This window comes from Bos mutus, chromosome 28, assembly GCF_027580195.1.
Source record: "Bos mutus isolate GX-2022 chromosome 28, NWIPB_WYAK_1.1, whole genome shotgun sequence".
Taxonomy (NCBI): domain Eukaryota; kingdom Metazoa; phylum Chordata; class Mammalia; order Artiodactyla; family Bovidae; genus Bos; species Bos mutus.
This window is the reverse complement of record NC_091644.1, coordinates 32181814-32193354: the sequence shown is the minus strand read 5'-3', so window position 1 is coordinate 32193354 and position 11541 is coordinate 32181814. Positions and strand designations below refer to the sequence as shown.

At 56.7% G+C, this 11541-nt stretch overlaps 1 protein-coding gene across 1 annotated transcript in view; it reads left to right on the top strand.

Annotated features, from left to right (window-relative positions):
• The first annotated feature begins 2085 nt into the window (after window positions 1-2085).
• RET (ret proto-oncogene) overlaps window positions 2086-11541 on the top strand; it is a 57061-nt gene continuing 47605 nt past the window's right edge. The window contains exon 1 of the mRNA XM_005906264.2: window positions 2086-2342. Coding sequence (XP_005906326.2) covers window positions 2273-2342 — 70 coding nt within the window. The 5' untranslated portion in view covers window positions 2086-2272. The remainder of the gene's footprint in view (window positions 2343-11541) is intronic.

Genomic DNA, 11541 nt, shown 5'->3' with positions numbered 1-11541 from the left:
TTGGGGCCAAGAGTTGACATCAGGCTTTCTGGTGGAGGTGGGCCTTGTTTGGGTCTCGTGGGTGTCTCATGGATATGCAGGACCCGAGGCCAGAAAGCCCAGCGCTTCACCTCTGCCCTCTCCTGGATGACTGTCTGGTCGGGTCTCTGGGCATACACATGGGGGAGAGTGTGCATCCGCGTCCCTGTACATGACACAGGTACATGCTCATGCATACATGTGTACATACACAGGTGGGGACAGAACTGCACATAGGCGGCTCCCTGGACTTTTTTCTAAGAAGAAGGCAATACCCCCACCATAGTGTCAGATGTCCTCTCAAGACCCCCAAGGGTGGTGGTGGAGAGGGAGTGGAAGGGCCTGAGGGGATCAGGCAGGAGCACAGTGTCCAACAGGCCCTTGAGATGGTCACCCAGAGCACGACTGGACATTCGGCCTGACCAGTGTCAGCCAAGGCTTGGCCGGGGCGGTTCCACAAGGGTGGGGCCAGTTGGAAGAATGCTCCAGGCTACCCCTCTTCCTTCTGCATCCTCCTGCCACAGAAGCCTGTAACAAAGAAGTCTCTCTTGGGATCTCCCTTCCTAACTCAGGTCCCTTCGCTGTGCACAGGCCTGAGCGCTCAGCCTTGGTGGATATTATTAGCACAAGAGGTAGGGCCGGTCCACACCCAGGGGAGTCCCCCACAGCCAACTCCAGCCCCAGAGGTCCAAGGGCCTGAGGCCCTGGGAGGGTGAGGCAGGAAACACCAGGTCTGGTGGCCGCAGGGTGGCTCTCCTGAGCTGGCAGCACTGTGCCCTGGCCTTCTGCCAACAGGCCGGCTTGGACATCTCGGCTGGCAGAGCCCCCAGCCAGCCTGTCTTGGCAGCTCCTCCTCCTGACGGCGAGTGACTTCACTTTGACTTCATATCTGCAGTGATGTGCACAGCTCTTACTCAGCCCTGAGCTCAGCCAGGCAGGAGGGCGCGGCTCTGTGCACAGCAGGAAGAAAAGACCCTGAAATAGGGGCACCTCAGGCTTAGGGACGTGGGATCCTCCCACCCCAAGGTCCAATGTGCTTCCCATTCCTCTGCGCCTTGGTGGGGGCCAGACCTCAAAAGGCAGCTTGCAGGCGGGAGGAGAACAGTGGACTTTTCCCACAGGAGTCTAGCACTCACCCACCACCTCTCCCCAGGACCTCCCACGTTAGGGATCCAGAATCTTCCCTCTTTAGTATCAGATGTGTTTTTCTTGGGGCAAAAATTTAATTCCTTTGGGCTCCAGTTCCTCCTTGCTACTTGCTCTGCTACCCTGTCAGCCCCACATCCTAAGAATTCTAATGTGTGGTGGGGGAGAAAGGGTACTACCCTTCAAGCATCCCGTTAAAGCCAGCTCCCGTCTCTTTGAAAGGTGTGCCCAGTCTGATTCTTGTTTTCATTGGCTGGACCAGTCCTAAAGAGGGGTTCACAAACTAACGCTAGGACACCCCCGAAGGGACTACAGAAGCCACGCGCCAGGCGCACCCCTGGAGTGCGCAGAAGGCGCGCCGGCTCGCGGCCGCTCGCGGGGGCTCTTCCCCTCCTCCCTCCTCCGGCCCCAAGAGAGGCCGCGCTCCCACCGCACCTCCCCCTCCGAGAAATGGCGGAGGATGCGCGCCGCGCCCGGAGCCTGGAGGCGGGGCGCCTGCCTAGTCTGCATGTCCGCTCCGGCGCACCCCCCAGACCCCGCATCCCCGCCTGGTTCCCCTGCCCTCTCTGGGCGGCAGGGAAGCTCGAAGCGCAGAGACAGCGAGAGGACGCACAGGCTGAGGAAGAGTGACTGTGCGTGCGGAGGTGCGCGGCTTGGGGCTGCGGCTGCCAGGCCGGTACCCGGGTCCCACACCTCGCCCCTACTCGCGGAGCTGCACCCTGCGTCCGGCTCTGGTCTCCTAACCCTCGCCCCGGGGAAACCGCACCGGGCATCGCCTGGAGTGGTACCCCGCGCCCCGCCCTTACTCCCGCACCCTGGCCCCTCCCGCCCCGCCCCCGGCCCGCCCCCCTCACCGCCCCGCCCCGCCCCTGCCCTCGCTTCGGGTGCAGCCCGCGCCCTCCCCGCCTCAGTCCCGCGCCCGGAGCCCCGCGCACAGCTGCGGAGAGTGCCTGGGAGCCGGCGCCCCGACGCTAGGCGCCCGCAGTGTTCGCCGCGTCCTCCGCTCCGGGACGGGCATGGGGCGGCCCGGCTGAGTACCGCACCCCGCCGCTGAGCCCCCCAGCCCAAGGAAGCGTCCCTCTCGCCGCGGCCGCAGCGTGCATCGGCGATGGCGAAGGCGACGGCCAGCACCGTGGGGCTGCGGTTGCTGCTTCTGCTGCTGCCCCTGCTCGGCGAAGGTGAGTTCTGTCGGGGACTGGTGCCCGCGGCGGCCGGGGCGAAGTTGGCTCCGCGCGGTGGAGTGGACGCGTTCGAAAACGCCCTTCTGTTTGCGGCGGGCAGCGGGCCACGCAGTTACTGGCCTCCTGGGCTCCACTGGGAGTGGGGTTGTGTGGCGGGCAGCGCGCCTCGGGCCCCAGGCTGGGCGGGTCTCGGGCCGGAGCGGGACACGGGCCGGGCGGCCAGGGTCGGTGCCCAGGGCCCGAGTCGCAGCCGCGCTTGCCTGCCTGGTTGCGCCTCGCGCCACAGCGGCGTCTCGGGGCGAACCGAGCGGGTCTTGTCGACGTTTCGGTGCAGGTGGGGGAGGACGGTAAGGTAGCCCTAGAAAGCCTGTCACTGGGGCAGGAGGACTTGTGTTTCTGTAAACGATTGCTCCGTCTTGGTTTCCTTTTCGCACTCCACGTCGGTGCGTTTCTCCTCCAGCTCTGATGTCTTTTCTCAGGTGAGAGCGGAGGAGATCTGCTCTTTTTAAAACGGTTGCTTTTCCCTTGTGCGTTCTTGCCACCCTACTCCTTAAAAATCCCCCAAGCCTGTGGCCTCCAGGGAGGCTGCCCTCGAGGGCCCGCTCGGGCTGGCCCAGCGCCTCCGGCCCTGGTTCCAGTCCCACCTGCGTCTTTAGAGTCTCCTGCTGCTGCCCCGCAGGGGCACCTGAAGGTGTGGCCTTTGGTACCAATTAACGGTTCGGGGCCAACCTGCACCAAGCGCTCTGACCATCCTGGAGTGGAGTAGGGGTGTGTGCCATCAGCATCGGTGCTGGGAGGATTCAAAGGCCCCCACCTCCAAAACTCTTGACAAGATGAATGAACCCCAAGGCTGTGGAATCTTTCCTCCTTACCCCCGTGGCCACGAATTTTAGTTTCTCTCAAATTGTCCCCGATTTCTCTTTCTTAAATACTTAAATGTATGCACCAAATTTCCCTCTGAGAGTAGCCCCCGCCACCCTCCCCCACCCTTCCCTGCGGCCTTTGGTAATACAAAAGGTTTCCTGCTTCTGGCCCTGGGTCCTGCATAGACCGTGGGTTCACAGGCCTGCCCAAGGTTTCATTTGTGTGACTGGATCCTAAGCTCTAGAGGCAGATACTTAGACTAGGATGGGCCCCCAGCCCATCACAGGAAAGGCAGGGGAAAAATCCTTTCCATGCCCGGGGGAAGAATGGGGAAACACTGGGAGTCTGGGGTCAAGATGCTGTGAGGGGGAAACAGGCAGGAGAAGGCTGAAGACAGGACAGAAGTAAACACAGACGAGGTGTTCAGAAGATTTCTTGTTAACTCTGCTTTGCAACTTTGTAGTGATGGGCGGGTGATCAGGTGAGAGCCGGAAGCCAGGGTGGGCTGGGCGGCCTCAGAACCTAGCAGAGGACTTCCCATGCCTTTCCTATGTTTAGCCAGGGTGTCCAGCTGAGGCTAGGAGGACTGGACTGGGAGCGGGGCCGCTAGCATGGACCTGTGACGCTTGGTAGGAATGCAAGTGGCTTTTTCACAGCCTGGACTCACGGAGTTGGGTGGTCGGAGAAAGGCCCTCCAATCCAGGGAAAGCAGCTTTCCTGCCCCACCCACCCTTCCAACGGGATGAGTAAGAAACATGATTGGTGACACTGAGAGTGGAGAGGTGGCCCCGCGGTACCCAGGAGGAGACAGCGGGGCGTTTGGAGAGGCCTGCGGGCACACTTTACTCAGAGTGGCAGTCCTGGGGCTCTCTTGGTGTGCTCCAGCCTGCCGCTAGTGAGCCGGGGCCACTGCTCCGGGACGCGCCCAGGCTGGGAGTAGCCCGGCCTCGGGGCGCCCCCTTGTGGATGCAGCCCTTCAGTGGCCTTCCTTCATGGTACCCTCCTTCCTCAAATGAGTTACCTGGGGGATGGGCTGGGTCTCTAGGGGATGAAAGCCTTCCCTGCTGGCCTAGACCTACCTCCCCGAGACCGGAAGCTCTCTTCTGTGCTGGACGGCTGATGAGAGGTCGGGTAGGGAGGCAACCAGATGGAGCGGCGATGGCCTGGACCCGAGTGTTGGGGAAGCAAAGCACTGCCTCAGGGCTGGCAGGGATGGGCTAGAGGGCTCAGGGGTGCTCAGAGCAAGGTCATAGGACATCACCAGACCCCTAGGGTGTGACCCCCCTCCACGTGTACACACTCTCATTGTGTAAGAATGCGCATGCCTTCAGAAAAAGGTGCCATCCCAGACACAGACTTCCAGAGTAGGGCAGGACTACTCACCCACACTCTGGAATCAGTGTGAGGGCACACACGGGCACACACACACTCCTAAATCCATGCTCACACACTCTCACACTCACTCTTGGCGATCATTGAGACACCACTGCCCTTTCTCAAGGATACGTTATCATGAGACCTGTAGACACACTCACGCCCATGCCCGGCTCCTCACACTACACCCTCATCTGGGAAACCCAGCTCCCCTCCCTGCCACTCCCACACACTGGGACCCCCGTGTGTATACACAGGGACACCTGCCCCTCCCTGCTCACACTCAGGGGCACAGCCCGTCCACCTGGGGCATCCTGGATCCAGAGCTAAAGAACTCCCATCTAGAAGTTGTTCTCAGAAGAGTGTGTGGCGTTTGGCTGCTCCAGTGCAGGTACGGCGTCCCTGTGGCGTGGATGAGGAAACTGAGTCCCAGCTTCCAGGGCTCGCCCTGAATGTCTCAGGCTGACCGCTCACCCAGCACCTTCTCCCTGACCCCCTGCTCTTCCTCACTAGGCCTCACACCTCCCATTTTCCTGGCCTGGATTCTGGGGTCCCATTTTGCTCAGCCCCTCTGCCCACTAGGAGGAACCTGCCCTCTGTGCCTGCACGCCCCTGGGGCCTCTCACTCCCAATACTGGCCATGACTTACAGCCTGCTCTCCAGGCTGCGGGCCCTTCCCCTCTGCAGTTGGACCTGGGTGTGCCACTTCTGCCCGGACCAGCGGGTGCCAGCACAGCCCCTCAGCCAGGAAGGCTGCTCTTCCAACCTCTTTGTTTCTCTTTCCGCCCCTTCCCTCTCTGGCCAGGGACGAGTGATGGTGTGCTTCACCAGGCTCACCCGGGTCCGGCTCCTTTCTCCTCCTCCTAAGCCCTTCTGGCCTCTGGGAGCTGCCTGCGCCCCACACTGACTGTCCTGGGCCCTAGCAGAGTCCAGCCTTCTGAGGGAGCAAGGGATTGGGTCATATGGTAGGCTCCTAAGGGTGGGGTCTCTGAGCAGAGAGCAAATGGGGAAGTTTATTGAAACCATTGCAAAATTGCCTTTATTCTGCAGAATTGCATTAGGGACGGCTAAGTAAATCACTGTTTCCTTGGTGGTGTGAAGAAAATGGGATTCTTTCACCTAATGGGGTGCTAATGGCCTTTTAGCCAGGGGAGGAGAAAACAAATTAAAAATTATGGTATCTGTAAAACTGGAGTATGGGGTGCCAAGGGGAAGCGGGGTGGGGGGCAGGAAACTGCTGCCTCGCCTGAGGGCTTCTCCCCCTGTGATCCTAGAGAGGTGTCCTCTGCCCATTGGTCTTAACTGGATCAGGTGATGCCAGCAAAGGCCACCCCAGGAGGCCCACGGCCTGCTGATCCTGTGCTCAGCACCGCCTGTCTGCTACTCACTGTATCCTCCTGAAACCCTGAGGGATGTGGCCTTGTTTTCCCATTTCATAGGTAAGGAAACTGAGGCTCCTACAGCCTGTGTACCTGAGCCTGTGAAGAGGACTTCATGACTCTGCATCCCTGGTCCTCTGGTTTTCAGCAAGCCCCTCTTCTGGGCCAGTGGCGGTGGGGACCTGAGACAGGGCTCAGGAGGGGTCCTGGCAGGAGAGGTGGCCCTGAGCCTGCTCACCCACTGGTCACCCTCTGGTGGGGTGCTCCGGGGCCCGAGGGACAGCCTGGCCTGGCTCTGGGAGGGACGTGTGCTGCCATGCTCCCCAACACCTGAGTCAGGAGCCCCCAGGACTCTGGCTGATTCTCAGGTGGGACTGCTACTGTAGCTGATGTCTGGGAATCCTAGGGGTCCAGGAACTGCCTCCAGGTGGGGTCCTGTCATAATTGGCCCCAGGGGAGGGGGCGTGCTAGTGGTGTAGGCTGAGAATGTAACCCTTGTACCCGCCTCTGCCTGGGGACCTAGAACCTGACAGAAGCCACTGCGCTGAGGAGTGGGGGTGGGGGGCAGGGGCTGGGCTTCAGGGCGCGTGGGTACAACTATGTCTCCTTACTTGGACTCCAGGACACGCTGGGAGAAGAAAGTGCCCACTGGGCACCCCAGGAAAGAGGCAGAGCTGGAGAAGTGCCCCCCGCAACAGTATTGCTTCCTTCTATTCTGAAGAAGTGGCTAGTTTCCATTGTGGAGACCCAACCCCTTCCTGTGGATGTGGGGGAGGACACTTCCTCTTGTGGGGGCTGTGTTCTGGCTCCAGTCCCTCATCTCCTTCTCTTCATTTCTTTCTCTTCTTCCTCCTGGTTTCTGCAATTGTTTTTCTGAGAGAGTGACTTAATAGTAACAATAACACTATAACACTATTTCTATTACTAGTAGTAATAATAACACAATAACACTGGTGAGCAGCCCACAAACACCCTCTGAGGGTCCACCTGCTGCCCAGGGAGCTTCTCCAGGACTAGGGGTACACCCAGGGAGAACGCAGAAGGTGACTTTGACCTCAGAGCTGTCTCCCTATAGGAGAAAGGGGCAATAAAGGAAGCGCCAAGCGGTCACTTATCTCAGATGTGTGTGTGTGATTTCAAACGGAAGTGCCTGGCAGAAGGCAGGCTGGGGGGCCGGGTGGGAGGGCCGATGGTGGGCTGCCAGGCAGGAAAGGGGCACTCCTGGGCTTGGGCCACAGGGTGTGATGGCAGTGGAGGTCATCCCCTCCCTCCCTCCCTCTCACTTGCTTCCCCTGGGTCTTCACGGGCCGAGTGCTATGTTTTATGGGTGGGCACGCTTCAGCCCCTGGAAGGCTGGGGGGTCAGTATGACTCAGAGAGATCAGCCCAGGATGTCCCTCTGAGAGCCATGACCTGGGTGGTCTCAGGGGGACTGTAAGGGATGTGAAGACTCAGACCTCCAGAGCCCACACGGCTTTCCCTCCCTGCTGCAGAGCAGAAGAGTGGCAGCCCAGGCACCCCCACCAACCCCCGTGTTGCCATGCTCAAGGGAGGCTGTGGCTCCTAAGACAGGCTCCGCCACACCTCAGAGGACCTGAGAGTATTGTCCTCTTCAGGCCGAAGCCCTGGGAGCCCCTGTGGACAGAGCCTACCTCCTGCCTGGCTTTGCCTCCCAACCTTCCCCCCATCCACCTTGCCTGAGCTCTGGGCCAGACGAGACCTGGGCTTCCGTCAAACTCTGGCCTCACAGCTGGGTAATGTGGGAGCCCCTAGCACCTGTCCACTGGCTGGCGGCTGTAAGCCAGTGGCCCTGTGAGTTGTTCACTCCGAGACCCTGGGCAAGGTAGGGCGGAGCGAGAGAGGGTGGGGAGGCAGAACTGACTCCCCCTAGAAAGCGTGGTTGTGGGGGTGATGACGCCAGCGGGACCTTGGGGAAGACAGTTCAGGCGCCACCTGGCCCTCAAGGAGAGCAGGTGGCCAGCCCTGAGCAAACACCTCTGTTTGCTTTTGCCTGGTGAGTGGCTCCACAGAGTATAGCAGCCAAGGCACCACTGTAGAAAGGTCACCTGTGCACCTGGACAGGTGTGTGCCCACCTGTTGGTCTGGCCAATGCAGGCTCTCCATGACATCAGCGATACCTAGTGGGGCTGGGGGGCTCTGTGGCAGGCAGGGCCCAGTCCTGGGACCAGTTCAGGGAAGATGCCCCTGCCCTTACAGACCCAGGTCCTGGGGGCCTCAGCCCACCGCCCCCAGATTCAGGTACTGTGACTTTACTTTATCCCCATCTTAAGCCTTCACTCTTCTGACCTGGGAGCTACTGTCTGGGTTCCACAGAGCTGTGGGCTCCAGAAAAGTGCCCAAGGGGCAGGGTGGCTGGGAGAGCGAGGCAGAGCTCCGAGCTGTGCCCTGAGTACCAGCTCTGACTGCCCTGTGATTGGAGAAAGGATTCTGCTTCTGAAACAATCAGAACCTCCCTGGTGAGACAATGGACATCAGAACTGGTTCTAGTCCCCCATTCCCGCCTATGGGATTGCCAGAAATTTCCAGTGGTTCTTAGTCTTAGCAAACGGGGAAAAGACACCATGTAAGTTCTTAAACTTTAATTAACAAAAAGAGGAAAAGAGAAAGTATAAGTTCCTAAGCTTTAATGAACAGCCTGGAAAATGCTTGGGAAGATATACGTTCTGTGTGCCAGAACCTGAGAGTGAGACAGGTGTGGGGGTGGGGGTGATCTGGGGTGCACAGCGTGGTGGTGGGAGTCCGAGTGGAGGGAAAGAGGTTATGGAGTTTCTTCCTCAAGTTTTTCTGCCCCTCAAACAGTCAAAGACACTGATACATTGAAACAGGGAAAGACCCAGAAGCTGGGGGGCTGGTCATGAGTGGGCTTTCTCCTTGCCTCCTCCCCCATCCTGCCCTTCCAGCATTACCCGTGGCACATCCACTGCTGTCTCTTTTTTTTCTTTCTGTGAAGGAGAAAGGATGGAATCAGGGCTCCATTCCGCCACCTCTTAGCCATGACATGGGCTCAAGGTTACCGTGTACTCTGTGCTGTGAGCACATGCTTTGCCACTGGGTTGAGCCGCCTCATCAGATTGGCACCTGCAGGGGATCTTTACAGGAGACCACACGTGTGACTCCACAGAGCCTTGGGAAGTCTCACCTGGGACCCTCTTGAATCTGCTTCTGCAGCCTCCTATCCCCTGTACCTATATGAGCAGGAAAGACTGTGAACTTGGAGGTGACAGAAACCCCCAGTCTCAACGTCTCAACACTATTCATTTGTCTCCTGCTCCTGGCCGCCCCCCACCCTTGGTAGCCACTCCCCACCTGACTGTGTGCACAGGAGGGGCCCAGAGCTCTGAGGAGTCAGGCCTGTAGGGCCCTGGGCTCTTTGCCCGTGTCCACAGGCTGGAATCCCATCACAGGGTCCTTCTCTCTGCAAGAGAAGCCGCTGTGCAGAGGAGAGCATGGTGGTTAAGTGGGATGCACACTGGGGCACCTGTGCAGACTCCTGGGGTCCCCTCTGGACTTGTGCCCCTGCCTCTTCCAGGGTGGTCTTTCCTGCAGAGATGGGGAAAGAATGGGGTGGTAAACAATTAAAATTCACTTCTTTTGAGGTATGAAATTCACATAACAAAATTAAAGTGAACAATTCAGTGGGATTTAGTACATTCAAAGCATTGCATATTCATCACCCCTGTGTAGTTCCAGAACATTATTGTCAACCCCCCAAAGGAAACCCCATACCCATGAGGCAGTACACCTAGGTCCCCCACACTAGCCCCTGGTGAATGCCACTCTGCACCTATCTCTATGGACTTGTCTATTTTGGATATTTAATATCAATTGACCTTTGGTTTGTATCAGGTTCCTTTTACTTGGTTGGAGGTATATCCACATTGTAGCATGTATTGGTATTTCATTCCTTTTTAAGGGTAATATTCCATTGAATGTATTGGGCTGGCCAGGAAGTTTGTTTGGGTCTATGAACTTTTGGGCCAATGCAACATTATCACATTTATTTATTCATTCATCTCTTGGTGGACATTTGGGTTGTTTACATCTTTTGACTTCCGTGAATAATGCTGCTGTGAACATTTATGTGTGAGTATCTGTTTGAATCCCTGTTTTCAGTTCTCTTAGGTGTTTACTTTGGAGTAGAATTGCTGGGTCATGCGATAATTTTAACTTTTCTTTTTTGAGGAACTGCCAAGCTATTTTCTGGTAACAACTGAAACATTTGACAATTTTAGTAGCTGTGTGTGAGGGTTCTAGTTTTACCACATCCTCACCAACACTTGTTACTTTCTGTTTATACTTTTAAATTGTATCCATCTTCTTGGATACACAGCAGTGTCCTTACCTATGGTTTTGATTTGCTTTTTCTTAATTATCAGTGATGCTGAGAGTCTTTTCACTAGCTTCTTGGCCATTTGTATCTTTTTTGGAGAAGTAACTATTGTGCCCCTGTTTTAATTGGGTGGACCTCCTTTTGTTGTTGAGTTTACTTTGCTTTATCAGATTTCCACCAGGTGTTGCCAAGAAGCAGTTTTTGGCCAGAGACATTTCAGTGTCTGAACCCCAGGTCCCTTTTGAAGAGGACATGGGTTCATCCAGTGTCCTTCTGTGGGGTTGAGTCACTGGGACCCTAAGGATAGTCTCAGAAGACACAGACCCTAAAGCCACTTTGAGCTCAAATGTCCCAGAAGCAATGGTGTCCCTGCTTATATGTGAGATGCCAGTGGCCAAGGACCCTCATGGCAGAAAGTGAAGAGGAACTAAAAAAAAAAGCCTCTTGATGAAAGTGAAAGAGGAGAGTGAAAAAGTTGGCTTAAAGCTCAACATTCAGAAAACAAAGATCATGGCATCTGGTCCCATCACTCCATGGGAAATAGATGGGGAAACAGTGGAAACAGTGGCAGACTTTATTTTTGGGGCTCCAAAATCACTGCAGATGGTGACTGCAGCCATGAAATTAAAAGACACTTACTCCGTGGAAGGATAGTTATAACTAACCTAGATAGCGTATTAAAAAGCAGAGACATTACTTTGCCAACAAAGGTCCATCTAGTCAGGGCTATGGTTTTTCCAGTGGTCATGTATGGATGTGAGAGTTGGACTGTGAAGAAAGCTGAGCCCCGAAGAATTGATGGTTTTGAACTGTGGTGTTGGAGAAGACTCTTGAGAGTTCCCTTGGACTGCAAGGAGATCCAACCAGTCCATTCTAAAGGAGATCAGTCCTGGGTGTTCTTTGGAAGAACTGATGCTAAAGCTGAAACTCCAATTCTTCAGCCATCTCATGCAAAGAGTTGACTCATTGGAAAAGACTGATGGTGGGAGGGATTGGGGACATGAGGAGAAGGGGACGACAGAGGATGAGATGGCTTGATGGCATCACCGACTCGATGCACATGAGTTTGGGTGAACTCCGGGAGTTGGTGATGGACAGGGAGACCTGGCGTGCTGCAATTCATGGGGTCGCAGAGAGTCGGACACGACTGAGCGACTGAACTGAACTGAAGGACCATCCTGTAGAAGCTCTGGGGCTGGGGAGGAAGGTGGGGGGTTCTGGGGACCAGT